The sequence below is a fragment of the Psittacula echo genome (genome assembly GCF_963264785.1).
Source record: "Psittacula echo genome assembly, contig: SCAFFOLD_79, whole genome shotgun sequence".
In the NCBI taxonomy this organism is placed as follows: domain Eukaryota; kingdom Metazoa; phylum Chordata; class Aves; order Psittaciformes; family Psittacidae; genus Psittacula; species Psittacula echo.
Genome location: NW_027664259.1, coordinates 84,365 through 109,488, shown reverse-complemented (window position 1 = coordinate 109,488; position 25,124 = coordinate 84,365). Strand labels below are relative to the sequence as shown.

Here is a 25,124-nt window from a genome sequence, read left to right as displayed (position 1 = left end):
TATGGGGGGGTGAAAGGGGGTCTATGGGGGGGTGAAAGGGGGTCTATGGGGGGGGCGAAAGGGGGTCTATGGGGGCGAAAGGGGGTCTATGGGGGTGAAAGGGGGTCTATGGGGGCGAAAGGGGGTCTATGGGGGGTGAAAGGGGGTCTATGGGGGTGAAAGGGGGTCTATGAGGGGTGAAAGGGGGTCTATGGGGGCGAAAGGGGGTCTATGGGGGCGAAAGGGGGTCTATGGGGGGCGAAAGGGGGTCTATGGGGGGTGAAAGGGGGTCTATGGGGGGCTAAAGGGGGTCTATGAGGGGCGAAAGGGGGTCTATGGGGGGGTGAAAGAAGGGGGTCTATGGGGGGCGAAAGGGGGTCTATGGGGGGGTGAAAGGGGGTCTATGGGGGTGAAAGGGGGTCTATGGGGGTGAAAGGGGGTCTATGGGGGTGAAAGGGGGTCTATGGGGGGTGAAAGGGGGTCTATGGGGGTGAAAGGGGGTCTATGGGGGGTAAAAGGGGGTCTATGGGGGTGAAAGGGGGTCTATGGGGGGTGAAAGGGGGTCTATGGGGGTGAAAGGGGGTCTATGGGGGGCGAAAGGGGGTCTATGGGGGTGAAAGGGGGTCTATGAGGGTGAAAGGGGGTCTATGAGGGGTGAAAGGGGGTCTATGGGGGTGAAAGGGGGTCTATGGGGGTGAAAGGGGGTCTATGAAGGGTGAAAGGGGGTCTATGAGGGGTGAAAGGGGGTCTATGGGGGCGAAAGGGGGTCTATGAGGGGCGAAAGGGGGTCTATGAGGGCGAAAGGGGGTCTATGAGGGGCGAAAGGGGGTTTATGGGGTCTCTATGGGTCTCTATGGGGGTGAAAGGGGGTCTATGGGGGGCGAAAGGGGGTCTATGGGGGTGAAAGGGGGTCTATGAGGGTGAAAGGGGGTCTATGGGGGCGAAAGGGGGTCTATGAGGGGCGAAAGGGGGTCTATGGGGGCGAAAGGGGGTCTATGGGGGGTGAAAGGGGGTCTATGAGGGGTGAAAGGGGGTCTATGGGGGCGAAAGGGGGTCTATGGGGGGTGAAAGGGGGTCTATGGGGGGTGAAAGGGGGTCTATGAGGGGCGAAAGGGGGTCTATGAGGGCGAAAGGGGGTCTATGGGGGGTGAAAGGGGGTCTATGAGGGGTGAAAGGGGGTCTATGGGGGCGAAAGGGGGTCTATGGGGGGTGAAAGGGGGTCTATGGGGGGTGAAAGGGGGTCTATGAGGGGCGAAAGGGGGTCTATGAGGGCGAAAGGGGGTCTATGAGGGTGAAAGGGGGTCTATGGGGGGTGAAAGGGGGTCTATGAGGGTGAAAGGGGGTCTATGGGGGGTGAAAGGGGGTCTATGGGGGTGAAAGGGGGTCTATGGGGGTGAAAGGGGGTCTATGGGGGGTGAAAGGGGGTCTATGGGGGGCGAAAGGGGGTCTATGAGGGCGAAAGGGGGTCTATGGGGGGTGAAAGGGGGTCTATGGGGGGCGAAAGGGGGTCTATGGGGGTGAAAGGGGGTCTATGAGGGTGAAAGGGGGTCTATGGGGGGTGAAAGGGGGTCTATGAGGGTGAAAGGGGGTCTATGGGGTGTGAAAGGGGGTCTATGGGGTGTGAAAGGGGGTCTATGGGGGTGAAAGGGGGTCTATGGAGCGAAAGGGGGTCTATGGGGGGTGAAAGGGGGTCTATGAGGGTGAAAGGGGGTCTATGGGGGTGAAAGGGGGTCTATGAGGGGTGAAAGGGGGTCTATGGGGGTGAAAGGGGGTCTATGGGGGGTGAAAGGGGGTCTATGGGGGGTGAAAGGGGGTCTATGAGGGCGAAAGGGGGTCTATGAGGGGTGAAAGGGGGTCTATGGGGGTGAAAGGGGGTCTATGGGGGGTGAAAGGGGGTCTATGAGGGGTGAAAGGGGGTCTATGGGGGGTGAAAGGGGGTCTATGGGGGGCGAAAGGGGGTCTATGAGGGGCGAAAGGGGGTCTATGAGGGGTGAAAGGGGGTCTATGGGGGGTGAAAGGGGGTCTATGGGGGGCTAAAGGGGGTCTATGAGGGGTGAAAGGGGGTCTATGGGGGGTGAAAGGGGGTCTATGAGGGGTGAAAGGGGGTCTATGGGGGGCGAAAGGGGGTCTATGGGGTTTAAAGGGGGGCTCTATGTCTGTGGGTTCTCTATGGGGTCTCTATGGGTCTCTATGGGGTCTCTATGGGTCTCTATGGGGTCTTTATGGGGTCTCTGGGGTCTCTATGGGTCTCTATGGGGTCTCTATGGGTCTCTATGGGGTCTCTATGGGTCTCTATGGGGCTCTCTGGGTCTCTATGGGGTCTCTATGGGGCTCTATGGGGCTCTATGGGGCTCTATGGGGCTCTATGGGGTCTCTATGGGTCTCTATGGGGCTCTATGGGTCTCTATGGGTCTCTATGGGGTCTCTATGGGTCTCTATGGGGTCTCTATGGGGCTCTATGGGTCTCTCTCTATGGGGTCTCTATGGGTCTCTATGGGTCTCTATGGGGTCTCTATGGGGTCTCTATGGGTCTCTATGGGGTCTTTATGGGGTCTCTATGGGTCTCTATGGGTCTCTATGGGGTCTCTATGGGTCTCCATGGGTCTCTATGGGTCTCTATGGGGTCTCTATTGGTCTCTATGGGTCTCTATGGGGTCTCTATTGGTCTCTATGGGTCTCTATGGGTCTCTATGGGTCTCTATGGGGTCTCTATGGGTCTCTATGGGGTCTCTATGGGTCTCTATGGGGTCTCTATGGGGTCTCTATGGGTCTCTATGGGGTCTCTATGGGGCTCTATGGGGTCTCTATGGGGTCTCTATGGGTCTCTATGGGGTCTCTATGGGTCTCTATGGGGTCTCTATGGGTCTCTGTGGGTCTCTATGGGGTCTCTATGGGTCTCTATGGGTCTCTATGGGTCTCTATGGGGTCTCTATGAGGTCTCTATGGGGTCTCTATGGGGTCTCTATTGGTCTCTATGGGTCTCTATGGGTCTCTATGGGTCTCTATGGGGGCTCTATGGGTCTCTATGGGGTCTCTATGGGGTCTCTATGGGGTCTCTATGGGTCTCTATGGGTCTCTATGGGTCTCTATGGGGTCTCTATGGGTCTCTATGGGTCTCTATGGGGCTCTCTGTACCCACAATGCTTTGCGCAGGAGCAGGAATGTTTCCAGGAGGAGCTGCGCCGCGCCCAGCGCAAACTGCTCCGGGTGTCACGTGACAAAAGGTACCCGGATGGACCCAAAAGGACCCGAAACTGCCCCGAATGAGCCCAAAATGACCCGAAACTGCCCCGAATGAGCCCAAAATGACCAAAAACTGCCCGAATGAGCCCAAAATGACCCGAAACTGCCCCGAATGAACCCAAAATGACCCAAAACTGCCCCGAATGAACCCAAAATGACCCAAAACTGCCCCGAATGAACCCAAAATGACCCAAAACTGCCCCGAATGGGCCCAAAATGACCCGAAACTGCCCCGAATGAACCCAAAATGACCCAAAACTGCCCCGAATGAGCCCAAAATGACCCAAAACTGCCCCGAATAGAGACCCCATAGAGACCCATAGAGACCCCATAGAGACCCATAGAGACCCCATAGAGACCCCATAGAGACCCATAGAGACCCCATAGAGACCCATAGAGACCCCATAGAGACCCATAGAGACCCATAGAGACCCCATAGAGACCCCATAGAGACCCATAGAGACCCATAGAGACCCCATAGAGACCCCATAGAGACCCATAGAGACCCATAGAGACCCCATAGAGACCCCATAGAGACCCATAGAGACCCATAGAGACCCCATAGAGACCCATAGAGACCCCATAGAGACCCATAGAGACCCCATAGAGACCCATAGAGACCCCATAGAGACCCTATAGAGACCCATAGAGACCCCATAGAGACCCATAGAGACCCATAGAGCCCCATAGAGACCCCATAGAGACCCCATAGAGCCCCACAGAGCCCCATAGAGACCCCATAGAGCCCCATAGAGACCCCATAGAGACCCATAGAGACCCATAGAGACCCCACAGAGACTCATAGAGACCCCATAGAGACCCATAGAGACCCCATAGAGACCCATAGAGACCCATAGAGACCCCATAGAGACCCATAGAGCCCCATAGAGACCCCATAGAGACCCCATAGAGCCCCATAGAGACCCTATAGAGCCCCATAGAGACCCCATAGAGACCCCATAGAGCCCCATAGAGACCCCATAGAGACCCATAGAGCCCCATAGAGACCCCATAGAGACCCCATAGAGCCCCATAGAGACCCCATAGAGACCCATAGAGACCCCATAGAGACCCATAAAGCCCCATAGAGACCCCATAGAGACCCCATAGAGCCCCATAGAGACCCCATAGAGCCCCATAGAGGCCCCATAGAGCCCCATAGAGCCCCATAGATCTCTGACCGCCCTTGTCCCCTGCAGTTACCTGCTGGACCGGCTCCTGCAGTACGAGAACGTGGATGACGACTCCTCAGGTACCAATGGGGGTGCCCCATAGACCCCCTATAGACCCCAATAGAGCCCCATAGACCCCTATAGCCCCCCCCCGTAGACCCCATGTAGACCCTCTATAGAATCCCCATAGACCTCCCATAGCCCCCCCCAAACCCCCTACAGACCCCCCATTGACCCCCCCTTAGACCCCTATAGAACCCCCATTGACCCCCTACTGACCCCCCATAGCCCCCTATAGACCCCCCATAGCGCCCTATAGAACTCCCATAGACCTTCTATACATCCCCCCATAGACCCCCCCATAGACACCCCTGGACCCCACAGAAACCCCATAGAGCCCCATAGACCCCCCCATAGATCTCCCATAAACCCCCTCCTGACCCCCCATAGCCCCTTATAGACCCTCTATAGACCCATATAGAGCCCCCATAGACCTCCTATAGACCCTCCCATAGATCCCCTATAGACCCCCATAGACACCCCTGGACCCCATAGAAACCCCATAGACCCCCATGGACCCCCCCTTTTCATCCCCCCCCATAGACTCGGAGGCGACGGCGTCATCAGACAACAGCGATGGGGAGGGGGCCAAGGGGGCGGAGCCTCCCCCGGCCAAGAGGTAAGATGGCGGCCTCCAGGAGCCAAGATGGCGGCCGCCATTGTGTCAATATGGCTGCCACCCTTGAATCAATATGGCTGCCAGCATTGAGTCAATATGGCTGCCACCATTGAGTCAATATGGCTGCCTCCATTGAGTCAATATGGCTGCCACCATTGAGTCAATATGGCTGCCACCATTGAGTCAATATGGCTGCCTCCATTGAGTCAATATGGCTGCCACCATTGAGTCAATATGGCTGCCACCATTGAATCAATATGGCTGCCACCATTGAGTCAATATGGCTGCCACCATTGAGTCAATATGGCTGCCACCATTGAGTCAATATGGCTGCTTCCATTGAGTCAATATGGCTGCCACCATTGAGTCAATATGGCTGCCACCATTGAGTCAATATGGCTGCTTCCATTGAGTCAATATGGCTGCTTCCATTGAGTCAATATGGCTGCCGCCATTGAGTCAATATGGCTGCCACCATTGAGTCAATATGGCTGCCACCATTGAGTCAATATGGCTGCCACCATTGAATCAATATGGCTGCCACCATTGAGTCAATATGGCTGCCACCATTGAATCAATATGGCTGCCGCCATTGAAGCAACATGGATGCCGCCATTGATCAAGATGGCGGCCCCCCCCCAAGATGGCGCCTCACCCTCTCTCTCTCCCCTCCCCCACAGGAAGCGCACCACGCCCCCACCCTCCCCTCCCCCTCCCTCCTTCCCCCCGGCTCCAGCTCCATATATGGTAAGCAGCCCCTCCCCCCCTCCTCCCATTGGCTCCCTCTAAGGGGGGGAGGGGGCGTGGCCTCGCCTGACCCCTCCCCCTCCCCCCCCCAGCTCTCGTCCCCCCCCTACAGCCCCTTCCCCCCCCAGTACCTGGCCCCGGACGGCCCCGCCCCCCGCCCCGCCCCCCCCCGCCGGCACAAGGGGGGCGCCCGGAGGCTGCAGGTGAGGGGGGGAGGGGCAAAAGGGGAGGGGCTTAAGCGGGGGGGGGAGGGGCTCAAAGAGGGAGGGGCTTAATGGGGAGGGAGAAAAGGGGAGGGGCTTAAGAGGGGGACTGAAGGGGGAGGGGCTTAAGGGGGAGGGGCAAAAGGGGAGGGGCTTAAGAGTTATTAAGGGGGAGGGGCTTAAAGTGGGGGAGGGGCAGAAGGGGAGGGGCAAAAGGGGAGGGGCTTAAGAGGAGGAGTCGAGGGGGCGGGGCTTAAAGGGGGCGGGGCAAAGAGAGGGGGCGTGGCTAACCCGCAGCCTCCCCATTGGTCGCTGCCCTTCTCCATTCTCCCTCCCCCCCCCCCGCAGCTGCCCCCGGCCCCTCCCCCCCCGCTGGGGCCCCTCCCCCCGCCGGCGCTGGCCCCGCCCCCGGCCCCTCCCCCCGTGCCCAGCACGGTCCCGCGGCGCCTCCTGAGCGAGGAGGGGGAGGGGGAGGGGGAGGGGAGCGGCGACGACGACGACGACGACGGCCTCGATGGCGACGATGAGCTCGTCATCGACATCCCCGAGTGACCACGTGACCCCGCCCCCCCACGTGACCCCGCCCCCCCCCCCCATGTGATCCCCGGTGCGACCTCGCCTGACCCCTGTGTGTGACACCGCGTGGCCTCCCCTCCCCCCGCCCCCATGACGTCACGTGACCATGAGTGACCCCCGGTTGACCCCATGTGACCCGCATTGACCCCGTGACCCCTGTGTGACCCCATGTGACCCCTGTGTGACCCCCATTGACTTCTATGTTACCCCCATGTGACCCCCGTTGACCCCTGTGTGACCCCAAGTGACCTTGCATGACCCCCTCCCGTGACCCCCAGGTGACCCAGTGTGCTGTCACGTGACCCCTGAGTGACCCCCATTACCATGACCCCTGTGACCTCGAGTGACCCCCATTGACCCCTCTGTGACCCCCGTGTGACCTCAAGTGACCCTCCCCCCCTTGGGACCCCCATGACCCAGTGTTGCTGTCATGTGACCCCCGTTGACCTCCTTTGACCCCTCTGTGACCCCCATGTGACCTTGTGTGACCCCCCCGTGACCCTATGTGTCCCTCATGTGACCTCCGCTGACCCCTGTGTGACCCCATGACCCCTGTGACATCATAGGACCCCCCCCATGGGACCCCCATTGACCTCGGCGTGACCCCGCGACCTCGAGTGACCCCATTTTGACCCCCACATGACCCCTGTGACCTCAAGTGACCCCCCTCCATGGGAACCCCATGACCCAACATGACCCCCATTGACCCCATATGGCCTTGAGTCATGTGACCCCCCATGTGACCCCCAGGACCTCGACTGACCTCCCATGGGACCCCCTATGACCCCACGTGACCCCCATGTGTGACCTCATGTGACCCCCATGGACCCACCTGACCTCGTTACCCCCACGTGACCTCCGCTGACCCCTGTGTGACCCCACGGGAGAAAGCCAGATTTTGGGGGGAAAAGGGGGGAAAAAAAGCGATTTTGGGGGAAAAAATACAAATTTTGGGCAAAAAACCCCGACTTTTCCTGGGAAAATCCTGGTCTGGGGGGAAAAAATAAATTTTGGGGCAAAAAACCCCGAATTTGGGGAAAAAAATCGCAATTCTGGGTGGAACTTTGTAATTTGGGGGTAAAATCAGGTGATTTTAGGAAAAAAATGGGGGGGTTATGAGAAAAGGCACTCGGGGGGGGGGGGGAACCTGATTTTGGGGTGAAATCATGGGGTTTAGGGAAAAAAATAACCCTGGGGTGAGAAAGCTGCAATTTGGGGTAAAACGAGGCGATTTTGGTGCGAAAACCCCGATTTTGGGGAGAAAAGGGATTTTCTTCTGAAGAAAATGACAATTTTGGGTGAAAAAATGATGGATTTGGTGAAAAAAATGAGGAATTTTCGGTAAAACGCGGATTTTGGTGGAAAAAAGGATGAATTTGGGTTAAAAAGCGACTTTTTGGGGTTCCAAATGAGAAATTTAGGTGAAATTCGGTGATTTTGGGGTAAAAAATGACATTTTGGGTGAAAAATCGATGATTTTGGGTTAAAATCCTCTATTTTTGGGGAAAAATCTGGATTTGAGGAAATGCCTTAACTTGTGAAGGGAAAAACCCACGGAATTTTGGGGTGAAAAAGTGGGGTTTTGGGAAAACCCGACCGCACCGGAGTGAAAAAGGGGGGTTCGTGGTTAAAAAACGGGCTTTGAGGGGAACCCCCCCCGATTTGAGGCCAAACCTTCCAATTCTGGGGCCAACCCCAACGTTTTGGGCTGAAAAAAGTGGATTTTGGGGCCAAAGCCGAACATTTGGGAGGCAAAATATGGAAATTCCATGGAATGGCCCCAAAATGAGGACCCAAACCCCCGGATCCGGAGCGGAATTCCCCTTTTCTGCCCCAATTTGCCCCAAATCCCCCTCATTTTGGGTCAAAAGCGCCCGATTTCGGCTCAAACCCGCCCCCATTCGCCTGCCTGGGGCGCGGTGACGTCACCGCGCTGGCCCCGCCCCCTCGCCGCTCCATCCGCTCCCCCCCCCCCCGGGCCCCATTCACCCCAATGCGAGGGGGCGTGGCTTCGACGTGGCCACGCCCCTCGCCTCTGATTGGCTCCGCGCGCGCCCCCCCACCCCCCCCCCCCCCGCAGTGGGCGGAGCCAAGGCGGGCGCCGATCGTTTATTGGTCGTCTCTGCCCCCCCCCCCCTCCCCCCTCCCCATTGGCGCGCGGTAGAAAACCCCGCCCCGCCCCCACCCCAGGGGGCGGGGCCACGGACACACGAGGGGGGGCGGGGCTTGGGGGGGGAGGGGGGCGCCCCATAAGTGTGGGGCGGGGAGGGGGCGGCCCCATAGATCCATTGGGGTCTCCTTTCCTATGGGGCAGCCCCATAGATCCAGTGGGGTCTCCTTCGCTAAGGGGTGCCCCATAGATCTATGGGGCTCATTGTTGCTATGGGGCTCTCCCCATATCCATAGGTGTCTCCTTCACTATGGGGCAGCCCCATACATCTGTGGGGCTCATCGTTCCTATGGGGCTCTCTCCATGTCTATGGGTCTCTGCAGCGCTGTGGGGTGCCCCATAGATCCATCGGGGTCTTCTTTGCTATAGGGCGCCCCATAGATCTATGGGGCTCAAAGTTGCTATGGGGTTCTCCCCATATGCATTGGGGTCTCCTTCACTATGGGGTGCCCCATAGATCTGTGGGGCTCCTCGTTGCTATGGGGCACTCTCCATGTACATTGGGCTCAGTGTTGCTGTGGGGTGCCCCATAGACCCATGCGGCTCTCCTCCACTATGGGGTGCCCCACAGATCTATGGGGCTCGTCATTGATATGGGGCTCTCTCCATATCTATGTGTCTCTGCGGCGCTATGGGGCACCCTATAGACCTATGGGGCCTTTCCTTCGCTATGGGTCACCCCATAGATCCATTGGGGGTCTCCTTCACTATAGGGTGCCCCATAGACCTATGGGGCTCAGCGTTGCTATGGGGCTCTCCCCATATCCATTGGGCTCTATGGGGCGCCCCAGAGATCCGTGGGGCAGAGGCAGCCCCTCACCAGGGCTGGGGGGCGCCCTCCATGGGCAGCACGGCCACGGCGGGGGGGGGCGGGCCTGGGGCCGCCATGGGGCAGGATTCAGCCCCCGCACCTGGGGGGGGACAGGAGTCACCCCACTGCGACCCATAAGTGACCCCCCATAGACCCCCATAGAGCCCTCATAGTGCCCCATAGACACCCCATAGAGACCCCAAAGAGCCCCATAGCCCCCCATAGCCCCCCATTACCCCAGAGGGAGGGGGCGTGTCCTCGGATGACCCCGCCCCCCGCGGCCCTTTAGCGCCCCCTGCAGGCCGCGCCGCAAACCCCTGCCTGCGCCCCCCCTCGCCACCCAATAGAGCCCCATAGAGCCCCATAGAGCCCCATAGACACCCCATAGACACCCATAGACACCCCATAGACACCCCATAGACACCCCATAGCGCCCCATAGACACCCCATAGACACCCCATAGACACCCCATAGCCACCCCATAGACACCCCATAGAGCCCCATAGACACCCATAGACACCCCATAGAGCCCCATAGACACCCATAGACACCCCATAGAGCCCCATAGACCCCCCGTAGACACCCCCATTGAAAACCATAGACACCCCATAGACCCCCCATAGCCCCCCCATAGACCCCCCATAGACACCCCATAGCGCCCCATAGACACCCCATAGACCCCTATAGCCCCCCCATAGCGCCCCATAGACACCCCTATTGACAACCATAGCCACCCCATAGACCCCCCATAGTCCCCCATAGACCCCCCATTGACAACCATAGCCCCCCCATAGACCCCCATAGCCCCCCCCATAGCCCCCCCATAGCGCCCCATAGACACCCCATAGACACCCCATAGCCACCCCATAGACCCCCCATAGACACCCCCATTGACAACCATAGACCCCCCATAGCCCCCCCATAGACCCCCATAGACCCCCCATAGCCCCCCCCCCCCAGCGCCCCATAGGCCCCACCCTTGTCGCAGAGGCCGCAGTTGGGCGCCGGGCGCTGCTCGTGGCCCTGCAGGTGGGGGCTGAGCTGGGCGGGCGCCAGGAGCTTCCCGCACACCGGGCACGGGAGCTTCCCCTCGTGGCGCAGGGCGTGCGCGCGGAGCCGGTCCCGCGTGGCGAAGGCGGCCGAGCACGTCTGGGGGGAACGAGTGGGGAGATGTGGGGCTGGGGAGGGGGTGGGGATGGGATGGGGATGGGGATGGGATGGGGCGATGTGGGGCTGGGTATGGGGCGCTATGGGGCGCTATGGGGCGCCATGGGGCTAGGTATGGGGCGTTATGGGGCGCTATGGGGCTGGGGGAATGGGGTGCTACGGGGCTGGGTATGGGACGATGTGGGCCTGGGTATGGGGCTGGGTATGGGGCGCCATGGGGCTGGGTATGGGGCACTGTGGGGCTTGGTTATGGGGCTGCGAATGGTGCTGAGTATGGGTGCTATGGGGTAGGTTATGGGTTGGAGCTATGGCTCACTATGGGATGGGTCACTTATGGGTCACTTATGGGGCGCCGTGGGTCTCACCTCGCACTTGAAGGGCCTCTCGGTGGAGTGAACCTGCCGCACGTGGCTGTTGAGGTGGTCGGGCCTGGGGGGGGGGAGGAAAACATGGCCGCCGCGATGACGTCACGGGCACGGCGGTGACGTCATCGCCGCCACGATGGGCTCAGGCTGGCCACGATGACGTCATGGCCACATGGTGACGTCACGGCCAGTCCTGACCAAACAATGACACCATTGACTCCCACTGACTCCCAATGACACCATTGACCCCCAATGACACCATTGACCCCCAATGACACCATTGACCCCAATGACACCATTGACCCCAATGACACCATTGACCCCCAATGACACCATTGACCCCCAATGACACCATTGACCCCAATGACACCATTGACCAACCAATGACACCATTGACTCCCAATGACACCATTGACCAACCTATGACACCATTGACCAACCAATGACACCATTGACCAACCAATGACACCATTGACCAACCAATGACACCATTGACTCCCAATGACACCATTGACCAACCTATGACACCATTGACCAACCAATGACACCATTGACTCCCAATGACACCATTGACCCCCAATGACACCATTGACCCCCAATGACACCATTGACCAACCAATGACACCATTGACCCCCAATGACACCATTGACCACCAATGACACCATTGACCCCAATGACACCATTGACCAACCAATGACACCATTGACTCCCAATGACACCATTGACCACCAATGACACCATTGACCCCAATGACACCATTGACCAACCAATGACACCATTGACCCCCAATGACACCATTGACCACCAATGACACCATTGACCAACCAATGACACCATTGACCCCCAATGACACCATTGACTCCCAATGACACCATTGACCAACCAATGACACCATTGACCCCAATGACACCATTGACCCCCAATGACACCATTGACCACCAATGACACCATTGACCAACCAATGACACCATTGACCCCAATGACACCATTGACCCCCAATGACACCATTGACTCCCAATGACACCATTGACCAACCAATGACACCATTTACCAACCAATGACACCATTGACTCCCAATGACACCATTGACCAACCAATGACACCATTGACCCCCAATGACACCATTGACCCCCAATGACACCATTGACCAACCAATGACACCATTGACCCCCAATGACACCATTGACCCCCAATGACACCATTGACCAACCAATGACACCATTGACCAACCAATGACACCATTGACCCCAATGACACCATTGACCAACCAATGACACCATTGACCAACCAATGACACCATTGACCAACCAATGACACCATTGACCCCCAATGACACCATTGACCCCCAATGACACCATTGACCAACCAATGACACCATTGACCAACCAATGACACCATTGACCCCAATGACACCATTGACCAACCAATGACACCATTGACTCCCATTGACCAACCAATGACACCATTGACCCCCAATGACACCATTGACCCCAATGACACCATTGACCCCCAATGACACCATTGACTCCCAATGACACCATTGACCAACCAATGACACCATTGACCCCAATGACACCATTGACCAACCAATGACACCATTGAACAACCAATGACACCATTGACCCCCAATGACACCATTGACCCCAATGACACCATTGACCAACCACTGACACCATTGACTAACCAATGACACCATTGACCCCCAATGACACCATTGACCCCAATGACACCATTGACCAACCAATGACACCATTGACCAACCAATGACACCATTGACCAAGCAATGACACCATTGACCAACCAATGACACCATTGACCAAGCAATGACACCATTGACCCCCAATGACACCATTGACCAACCAATGACACCATTGACCCCCAATGACACCATTGACCAACCAATGACACCATTGACCAACCAATGACACCATTGACCAACCAATGACACCACTGACCAACCAATGACACCATTGACCCCAATGACACCATTGACCAACCAATGACACCATTGACCAACCAATGACACCATTGACCAACCAATGACACCATTGACCCCCAAAGACACCATTGACCAACCAATGACACCATTGACCACCAATGACACCATTGACTCCCAATGACACCATTGACCAACCAATGACACCATTGACCAACCAATGACACCACTGACCAACCAATGACACCATTGACCAACCAATGACACCATTGACCAACCAATGACACCATTGACTCCCACTGACCAACCAATGACACCATTGACCCCCAATGACACCATTGACCCCCAATGACACCATTGACCAACCAATGACACCATTGACCAACCAATGACACCATTGACCCCAATGACACCATTGACCAACCAATGACACCATTGACCCCCAATGACACCATTGACCCCAATGACACCATTGACCCCCAATGACACCATTGACCCCAATGACACCATTGACCAACCACTGACACCATTGACTAACCAATGACACCATTGACCCCCAATGACACCATTGACCCCAATGACACCATTGACCAACCAATGACACCATTGACCCCCAATGACACCATTGACCAACCAATGACACCATTGACCAACCAATGACACCACTGACCAACCAATGACACCATTGACCCCAATGACACCATTGACCAACCAATGACACCATTGACCAACCAATGACACCATTGACCAACCAATGACACCATTGACCCCCAAAGACACCATTGACCAACCAATGACACCATTGACCACCAATGAGACCATTGACTCCCAATGACACCATTGACCAACCAATGACACCATTGACCAACCAATGACACCATTGACCAACCAATGACACCATTGACCAACCAATGACACCATTGACCCCCAATGACACCATTGACCCCAATGACACCATTGACCAACCACTGACACCATTGACTAACCAATGACACCATTGACCCCCAATGACACCATTGACCCCAATGACACCATTGACCAACCAATGACACCATTGACCCCCAATGACACCATTGACCAACCAATGACACCATTGACCAACCAATGACACCATTGACCAACCAATGACACCACTGACCAACCAATGACACCATTGACCCCAATGACACCATTGACCAACCAATGACACCATTGACCAACCAATGACACCATTGACCAACCAATGACACCATTGACCCCCAAAGACACCATTGACCAACCAATGACACCATTGACCACCAATGACACCATTGACTCCCAATGACACCATTGACCAACCAATGACACCATTGACCAACCAATGACACCATTGACCAACCAATGACACCATTGACCCCCAATGACACCATTGACCCCCAATGACACCATTGACCCCAATGACACCATTGACCAACCAATGACACCATTGACCCCAATGACACCATTGACCCCCAATGACACCATTGACCCCAATGACACCATTGACCAACCAATGACACCATTGACCCCCAATGACACCATTGACCAACCAATGACACCATTGACCCCAATGACACCATTGACCCCCAATGACACCATTGACCCCCAATGACACCATTGACCAACCAATGACACCATTGACCCCAATGACACCATTGACCCCCAATGACACCATTGACCCCCAATGACACCATTGACCCCAATGACACCATTGACCAACCAATGACACCATTGACCCCAATGACACCATTGAACCCCAATGACACCATTGACCCCCAATGACACCATTGACCCCAATGACACCATTGACCAACCAATGACACCATTGACCCCAATGACACCATTGACCCCCAATGACACCATTGACCCCAATGACACCATTGACCAACCAATGACACCATTGACTAACCAATGACACCATTGACCACCAATGACACCATTGACCAACCAATGACACCATTGACCAACCAATGACACCATTGACCAACCAATGACACCATTGACCACCAATGACACCATTGACCCCCAATGGCACCATTGACCAACCAATGACACCATTGACCAACCAATGACACCATTGACCACCAATGACACCATTGACCAACCAATGACACCATTGACCCCCAATGACACCATTGACTCCCAATGACACCATTGACCAACCAATGACACCATTGACCAACCAATGACACCATTGACACCAATGACACCATTGACCAACCAATGACACCATTGACCCCCAATGACACCATTGACCCCCAATGACACCATTGACCAACCAATGACACCATTGACCAACCAATGACACCATTGACCAACCAATGACACCATTGACACCCAATGACACCATTGACCAACCAATGACACCATTGACCAACCAATGACACCATTGACCCCAATGACACCATTGACCAACCAATGACACCATTGACCAACCAATGACACCATTAACCCCAATGACACCATTGACCCCCAATAACACCATTGACCAACCAATGACACCATTGACCAACCAATGACACCATTGACCAACCAATGACACCATTGACCCCCAAGGACACCATTGACCAACCAATGACACCATTGACCAACCAATGACACCATTGACCCCAATGACACCATTGACCCCTAATGACACCATTGACCCCCAATGACACCATTGACCCCAATGACACCATTGACCAACCAATGACACCAGTGATCCCCAATGACACCATTGACCCCCAATGACACCATTGACTCCCAATGACACCATTGACCAACCAATCACACCATTGACCAACCAATGACACCATTGACCTCCAATGACACCATTGACCAACCAATGACACCATTGACCCCAATGACACCATTGACCCCCAATGACACCATTGACCCCAATGACACCATTGACCAACCAATGACACCATTGACCCCCAATGACACCATTGACCAACCAATGACACCATTGACTCCCAATGACACCATTGACCCCCAATGACACCATTGACCACCCAATGACACCATTGACCCCAATGACACCATTGACCCCAATGACACCATTGACCAACCAATGACACCATTGACCCCCAATGACACCATTGACCCCAATGACACCATTGACCCCCAATGACACCATTGACCAACCAATGACACCATTGACCTCCAATGACACCATTGACCAACCAATGACACCATTGACCCCAATGACACCATTGACCCCCAATGACACCATTGACCCCAATGACACCATTGACCAACCAATGACACCATTGACCCCCAATGACACCATTGACCAACCAATGACACCATTGACCCCCAATGACACCATTGACCCCAATGACACCATTGACCAACCAATGACACCATTGACCCCCAATGACACCATTGACCAACCAATGACACCATTGACTCCCAATGACACCATTGACCCCCAATGACACCATTGACCACCCAATGACACCATTGACCAACCAATGACACCACTGACCAACCAATGACACCATTGACCAACCAATGACACCACTGACCAACCAATGACACCATTGACCAACCAATGACACCACTGACCAACCAATGACACCATTGACCCCAATGACACCATTGACCAACCAATGACACCATTGACCCCAATGACACCATTGACCCCAATGACACCATTGACCAACCAATGACACCATTGACCCCCAATGACACCATTGACCCCAATGACACCATTGACCCCCAATGACACCATTGACCCCAATGACACCATTGACCAACCAATGACACCATTGACCAACCAATGACACCATTGAACAACCAATGACACCATTGACCCCCAATGACACCAGTGACCAACCAATGACACCATTGACCAACCAATGACACCATTGACCAACCAATGACACCATTGACCCCCAATGACACCATTGACCAACCAATGACACCATTGACCAACCAATGACACCATTGACCCCCAATGACACCAGTGACCAACCAATGACACCATTGACCAACCAATGACACCATTGACCAACCAATGACACCATTGAACAACCAATGACACCATTGACCCCCAAGGACACCATTGACCAACCAATGACACCATTGACCCCAATGACACCATTGACCCCAATGACACCATTGACCAACCAATGACACCATTGACCAACCACTGACACCATTGACTAACCAATGACACCATTGACCCCCAATGACACCATTGACCCCAATGACACCATTGACCAACCAATGACACCATTGACCAACCAATGACACCATTGACCCCCAATGACACCATTGACCCCAATGACACCATTGACCAACCAATGACACCACTGACCCCCAATGACACCATTGACCCCCAATGACACCATTGACCCCAATGACACCATTGACCAACCAATGACACCATTGACCCCCAATGACACCATTGACTCCCAATGACACCATTGACCAACCAATGACACCATTGACCCCCAATGACACCATTGACCCCCAATGACACCATTGACCCCCAATGACACCATTGACCCCAATGACACCATTGACCAACCAATGACACCATTGACCCCCAATGACACCATTGACCCCAATGACACCATTGACCAACCAATGACACCACTGACCCCCAATGACACCATTGACCCCCAATGACACCATTGACCCCAATGACACCATTGACCAACCAATGACACCATTGACCCCCAATGACACCATTGACTCCCAATGACACCACTGACCAACCAATGACACCATTGACCACCAATGACACCATTGACCAACCAATGACACCATTGACCCCCAATGACACCATTGACTCCCAATGACACCATTGACCAACCAATGACACCATTGACCAACCAATGACACCATTGACCCCCAATGACACCATTGACCAACCAATGACACCATTGACCAACCAATGACACCATTGACCAACCAATGACACCATTGACCCCCAAGGACACCATTGACCAACCAATGACACCATTGACCAACCAATGACACCATTGACCAACCAATGACACCATTGACCCCCAAGGACACCATTGACCAACCAATGACACCATTGACCAACCAATGACACCATTGACCAACCAATGACACCATTGACCAACCAATGACACCATTGACCCCCAATGACACCATTGACCCCAATGACACCATTGACCAACCAATGACACCATTGACCAACCAATGACACCATTGACCAACCAATGACACCATTGACCAACCAAGGACACCATTGACCAACCAATGACACCATTGACCCCCAATGACACCATTGACCAACCAATGACACCATTGACCCCCAATGACACCATTGACCCCCAATGACACCATTGACCAACCAAGGACACCATTGACCCCCAATGACACCTTTGACCCCCAATGACACCATTGACCAACCAAGGACACCATTTACCCCAATGACACCATTGACCCCAATGACACCATTGACCCCCAAAGACACCATTGACCAACCAATGACACCATTGACCCTCAATGACACCATTGACTCCCAATGACACCATTGACCAACCAATGACACCATTGACCAACTAATGACACCATTGACCAACCAATGACACCATTGACCCCCAATGACACCATTGACCCCCAATGACACCATTGACCAACCAATGACACCATTGACCCCCAATGACACCATTGACCACCCAATGACACCATTGACCCCCAATGACACCATTGACCAACCAATGACACCATTGACTCCCAATGACACCATTGACTCCCAATGACACCATTGACCACCCAATGACACCATTGACCCCCAATGACACCATTGACCCCCAATGACACCATTGACCAACCAATGACACCATTGACTCCCAATGACACCATTGACCACCCAATGACACCATTGACCCCCAATGACACCATTGACCCCCAATGACACCATTGACCAACCAATGACACCATTGACCCCCAATGACACCATTGACCCCCAATGACACCATTGACCACCCAATGACACCATTGACCCCCAATGACTCCATTGACCCCCAATGACACCATTGACCAACCAATGACACCATTGAACAACCAATGACACCATTGACCAACCAATGACACCATTGACCCCCAATGACACCATTGACCCCCAATGACACCATTGACCACCCAATGACACCATTGACCCCCAATGACACCATTGACCCCCAATGACACCATTGACCAACCAATGACACCATTGACTCCCATTGCCCACCCAATGGCCCCATTGACCCCCGATGGCTCTCTCGGACCCCAAACCCCCCCCAAACCCCACCTGGAGAAGCTCTTCCCGCAGTGACTGCACCCGTAGGGCTTCTGCACCGCGCCGTCGTGCGAGCGCACGTGCGAGCTCATCCTGTCCTTGCGCTTGAAGCGCTGCTGGCACACGGGGCACTGATGGGGCTTCTCATCCGAGTGGGACAATTGGTGCCTCTTCAAGTGGTAGACATCCCGGAAGCCCTTCCCGCACATCTCGCACGCGTGGCTCTTCCGGGCCCTCTTCATCCCTTGCATGGAGGACGCCGCCGCCGCCGACGCCGCCGCCGCCGCCGATGCCGACGTGGCCCCAATGGCGTCGCCGCTCAAGCCGGCCACGCTCAGCAAGCTCAAGGGCACCATCGTGGGCATCTTCATGGGCCCCACGGCGGCGGGCGCGCTATGGGGCCGGGGCCCCTTGCCCCCCCCGCTGTGGATGGCCTCGTGGCGCCGGAGGTTGTAGCCGTTCTTGAACTCCTTGGAGCACAGCGAGCAGATGTGGGGCCCCTTGCTCTTGGCCTTGCGCACTTGGGGGGCGGGGGGGGTGTGGGGCGGGGGGGGCGGCGGCGGGGGGGGTGGGGGGGGTTGCGGCGGGGGCTTCAGGGCCCCCGCGTCCACGGTGCTGGGGGGAGGGGGGGGGGTGGAAGGAGGGGGGAGGGAGGGGGGAGGGGGTTGGGGGGCGGCGGGGGGCGGGGGGCGGTCCGGGGGGAGCACGGGGAGGAGGTCGACCTGGAGGGGGTCCGAGGCGGCGGGGGGGGCCTGCAAGGGAGAGGGGAGAGAGGTTAGGGGGGAGCGGTATGGACCAATATAGACCGGTATGGACCGGTATGGAGCAGTAGAGACCAGTATCGACTGGTATGGAGCAGTATGGACCAGTATGGACCAGTATGGACCAGTATGGACCAGTATGGAGCGGTATGGACCAGTATGGAGCGGTATGGAGCGGTGTGGAGCAGTATGGAGCAGTATGGAGCAGTATGGAGCAGTATGGAGCGGTATGGAGCAGTATGGAGCGGTATGGAGCAGTATGGAGCGTTATGGACCAGTATGGACCAGTATGGAGCGGTATGGACCAGTATGGAGCGGTATGGAGCGGTGTGGAGCGGTGTGGAGCGGTGTGGAGCGGTATGGAGCAGTATGGACCAGTATGGAGCGGTATGGAGCAGTATGGAGCAGTATGGACCGGTATGGGCCAGTATGGAGTGGTATGGAGCAGTATGGACTGGTATGGACCAGTTTGGACCAGTATAGACCAGTATAAAGCAGTATGGAAAGGTATGGAGCAGTATGGACTGGTATGGAGCAGTATGGACCAGTATGGACCAGTATGGAGCGGTATGGAATGGTATGAACTGGCATGTATCAGTATGGAGCACTATGAACCAGTATGGGCCAGTTTGGACCAGTATAGACCAGTATAGAGCAGTATGGACCAGTATGGACCAGTATGGAGCGGTATGGAGCAGTATGGAGCAGTATGGAGCGGTATGGAGCAGTGCGGAGCGGTATGGACCAGTATGGAGCGGTATGGACCAGTATGGACCGGTATGGAGCAGTATGGACCAGTATGGACCAGTATGGAGCAGTATAGACCAGTATGGACCAGTATGAAGCAGTATGGAGTGGTATGGACCGGTATTGAGCGGTATGGAGCAGTATGGAGCAGTATGGACCGGTATGGGCCAGTATGGAGTGGTATGGACCGGTATGGACCAGTATGGAGCAGTATGGACCAGTATGGACCAGTATGGGGCAGTATATCCCCATAGCACCCAGTGTCCCCATTGCCCCCCATTGCCCCATACCCCCATTACCCCCCATAGCCCACATTAAACCCCATAGCCCCCATTGACCCCATTACCCCCCATAGCACCCATAGCCCCCCATTACCCCTATAGCCCCATAGCCCCCATTGCCCCCCATCACCCCATAGCTCCCTATAGCCCCATAGCCCCCATTGCCCCCCATTACCCCATAGCTCCCTATAGCCCCATAGCCCCCATTGCCCCCCATTACCCCATAGCTCCCTATAGCCCCATAGCCCCCATTGCCCCCCATTACCCCATAGCTCCCTATAGCCCCATAGCCCCCATTGCCCCCCATTACCCCATAGGCCCCTATAACCCATAGCCCCCATTGCCCCCCATTGCTCCCATTACCCCCTATTACCCCATAACTCCCTATAGCCCCATAGGCCCCATTACCCCCATAGCCTCCCCCATTACCCATAGCCCCTATTACCCCCATTACCCCCCATTGCTGCCATAGAGCCCTATAACCCCCATTACCCCTATAGCCCCATAGCCCCCATTGCCCCCCATTACCCCATAGCCCCTTATAACCCCATTGCCCCCCATTACCCCCATTGCCCCATTACCCTCCTAGCCCCCATTGCCCCCGAATACCCCATTGCCCCCTATAGCTCCCATTAAACCCCATAGCCCCCATTGACCCCATTACCCCCCATAGCACCCATAGCCCCTCATTACCCCTATAGCCCCATAGCCCCCCATTGCTTCCATTACCCCCATTGTCCCCCATTACCCCATAGCTCCCTATAGCCCCATAGCCCCCATTGCCCCCCATTACCCCATAGCTCCCTATAGCCCCATAGCCCCCATTGCCCCCTATTACCCCATAGCTCCCTATAGCCCCATAGCCCCCATTACCCCCCATTACCCCATAGCCCCTATAGCTCTATTGCCCCCCATTGCTCCCCATTGCCAGCATAGCCCCCATTACCCCCATAGCACCCCATTACCCCATAGCCCCCATTGACCCCCATTACCCTATAGACCCTATTGCTCCCATTACCCCATAGGCCCCCAATACTCCATTACCCCCCATAGCCCCATTGCCCCCCATTGCCCCCCATTGCCCCCCATTGCCCCCATTACCCCCCACTGCCCCCATTACCCCCCACTGGCCCCATAACCCCCTACTGCCCCCATTACCCCATTACTCCCTATAGCCCTCTATAGTGCCATAGCCCCCATTGACCCCATTACCCCATAGCCCCCTATTACCCCCCATAGCAACCTATGGCCCCATTGCCCCCATAGACCCCCATAAGCCCCATTACCCCATAGCCCCCATAGCCCCCCATTGCCCCCATTATCCCCCATAGCACCCATAGCCCCCCATTACCCCTATAGCCCCATAGCTCCCCATTGCTCCCGTTAGCCCCTAGGCCCCCATTACCCCCCATAGCATCCATAGCTCCCCATAACTCCATAGCCCCCCATTACCCCATAGCCCCCCATTACCCCCTTAATCCCCCATAGCCCCCCCATTACACCCATAGCCCCCCATAACCCCATTGCTCCATAGGCCCCTATAGCCCCCATTGACCCCCATTGCTAGCATAGCCCCCATTACCCCCATAGCCCCCCATTACCCCATAGCCCCCTATAGCCCCATAGCCCCATAGCCCCTCATTACTCCAATAGCCCCCCCATTACCCCATAGCCCCCATTAAACCCCATAGCCCCCCATTACCCCATAGCCCCCCATTACCCCATAGCCCCCTATAGCCCCATAGCCCCATAGCCCCTCATTACTCCAATAGCCCCCCCATTACCCCATAGCCCCCATAGCCCCCCATAGGCCCCCATTGCCCCCCATTGCCCCATAGCCCCCTATAGCCCCATAGCCTCCATTGCCCCCCATTACCCTACAGGCCCCCATTACTCCATTACCCCCCATACCCCCCATTACCCCATAGCCCCCATTACCCCCCATTGCCCCCCATTACCCCATAGCCCCCTATAGCCCCCATTACCCCCCATTACCCTATAGGCCCCCATTACTCCATTACCACCCATAGCCCCCTATAGCCCCATAGCCCCCATAGCCCCCCATTACCCTCTATAGCCCCCCATTACCCCATAGCCCCCCATAGCCCCATAGCCCCCATTACCCCCTATATCCCCCCATTACCCCATAGCCCCCCATAGCCCCATAGCCCCCATTACCCCCTCTAGCCCCCCATTACCCCATAGCCCCCTATAGCCCCATAGCCCCCATTACCCCATTGCCCCCCATTACCCCATAGCCCCCCATAGCCCCATAGCCCCCATTACCCCATTGCCCCCCATTACCCCATAGCCCCCCATAGCCCCATAGCCCCCATTACCCCATTGCCCCCCATTACCCCATAGCCCCCTATAGCCCCATAGCCCCCATTACCCCATTGCCCCCCATTACCCCATAGCCCCCTATAGCCCCATAGCCCCCATTACCCCATTGCCCCCCATTACCCCATAGCCCCCCATAGCCCCATAGCCCCCATTACCCCATTGCCCCCCATAGCCCCCGCTCCCCGGTACCTGCAGCACGAACCGTTCCCACCCGGGCTCCATCTCGCGGTTGGGGGCGGGGCCGAGCGATGAAAGAAGGGGGGGGGGGGGGGGGGAAGAAGGGGGCGGAGCTTTTGGCGCGCCCGCGGTGGCGGGAAACGAGGGCGGGGTTTCCCCACCCCCCCCACCCCCCCCTTTTCCCGCCGCCGCCGCCGCCGCTTTTGGCGCGCCGGGAGCGCGCGCGGGCGCTGATTGGGCGGGGACGGCGCGAGCCCTCTCCCGCCCCCGCCCTTTTCCCGCGCCCGCCGCTTTTCCCGCGCGCACAAAATGGCCGCCGCCTCCCCCCCCCCCCCCCCCAACCCAGCCAAAACCCCCGGCCTCGTCCCGGTTCCGAAACGCGATTGGTGGGCGGCGGGCCACGTGACGGCGCGAAGCCACGCCCACCCCGCCCCCTTCCCACCCCCCCCACCGGCCGCCATGTTACGGGATGGGCGGGGCCGCAGCGCGCATGCGCGCGGGCCCCGGCTCTGTTGCCACGGCAACCGCACCCCCCCCCTTTGTACCCCTCCGCTTAACCCCCTTCGCGCTGATTGGCTGCGAGTGCGCGCGTGGCCACGCCCCCCTCCTTATATGGCCGCGCCCTCTCTTCCTAACCACGCCCCCTCTCCTTATAAGGCCGTGCCCCTTGCGGGGGGGGACCCCCCCTTGAGGCTGCGCCCCTCCCCCCTTATATGGGCATGGCGCCCTTCATGGCCACGCCCCCCTTCCTCAACCACGCCCCCTCTCCTTATATGGCAGCGCCCCGCCTCCTAACCATGCCCCCTTCCCTTATATGGACATGACTCGCTGTATGGCCACGCCCCCTCCTCAACCACGCCCCCCTCTCCTAATAAGGCCGTGCCCCTTGTGGGACAACCCCCCCTTGAGGCCGAGCCCTCCCCTCCCCTTATATGGGCATGGCTCCCTTGTGACCACGCCCCCATCCCTTATATGGCCGCGCCCTCATGACCACGCCCCCTCCCCTGAGGCCACGCCCCCTCCCCTCTCGCTTTCCCGCCATTTCGCCGCCCGGCGGCCATTTTGCGCAGCGACGCCCCCCCCCCCATAGAAGCCAATGGGGGGGGGGCAGAGACGTTTATTGGGGGGGGTTGGGTCCATTTTGGGCTGAATTTGGGGTCTTTTGGGGCCGATTTCGCTCTATTTTGGGGCTCATCCCCCCCCATCAGTGCCTTTTGGGCCGATTTGGGCTGATTCTGGGGCTGTTTTCTACTGATTTGGGGCTATTTTTGCCGCCTGAGGCTGATTTGGCTGAATTTGGGCTGCTTTGGGGCTGATTTTGGGCTAATTTCACCCTATTTTGGCTCTATTTCAATCTCCCCCCCACTCCTCCGTGTATTTGGTACCGATTTCAGTCAATTTGGATCGAATTTCGGCTGATTTTGGCTGATTTTCATGTAATTCAGGGTGATTTTAGTGAATTTTGGTCTCATTTGGGCTGATCTGTGCCATTTTCGGGCTGATTTTGCCCTAATTTCGCCCTCTT

The 25,124-nt window shown here is 56.4% G+C and overlaps 3 protein-coding genes across 3 annotated transcripts; 2 read left to right on the top strand and 1 right to left on the bottom strand.

Moving 5' to 3' along the window:
- Positions 1 to 2,159: 2,159 nt before the first annotated feature.
- On the top strand, positions 2,160 to 2,719 carry LOC308218232 (uncharacterized protein; the record flags this gene model as incomplete). The annotated part of the gene is given in 2 exon segments (XM_080639696.1): positions 2,160 to 2,205; positions 2,208 to 2,719. Coding segments are annotated over 2 exon segments (558 nt in total), but the record flags the coding sequence as incomplete, so codon positions are not given.
- A 211-nt stretch (positions 2,720 to 2,930) lies between these two features.
- On the top strand, positions 2,931 to 7,608 carry LOC308218226 (INO80 complex subunit E-like). Its single transcript, XM_080639690.1, has 6 exons — positions 2,931 to 3,203; positions 4,422 to 4,474; positions 4,998 to 5,073; positions 5,754 to 5,820; positions 5,913 to 6,023; positions 6,372 to 7,608. Exons 1-6 carry the CDS (start codon positions 2,974 to 2,976, stop codon positions 6,573 to 6,575), a joined length of 741 nt encoding a protein of 246 aa, XP_080495816.1. The 5' UTR covers positions 2,931 to 2,973; the 3' UTR covers positions 6,576 to 7,608.
- A 1,977-nt stretch (positions 7,609 to 9,585) lies between these two features.
- On the bottom strand, positions 9,586 to 23,644 carry LOC308218229 (myc-associated zinc finger protein-like; the record flags this gene model as incomplete). Its single annotated transcript, XM_080639693.1, has 5 exons — positions 9,586 to 9,680; positions 10,558 to 10,729; positions 11,113 to 11,176; positions 19,303 to 20,042; positions 23,612 to 23,644. The coding sequence occupies 5 exons, from the start codon at positions 23,642 to 23,644 to the stop codon at positions 9,586 to 9,588; spliced, it is 1,104 nt and encodes a 367-aa protein (XP_080495819.1).
- Positions 23,645 to 25,124: the final 1,480 nt, after the last annotated feature.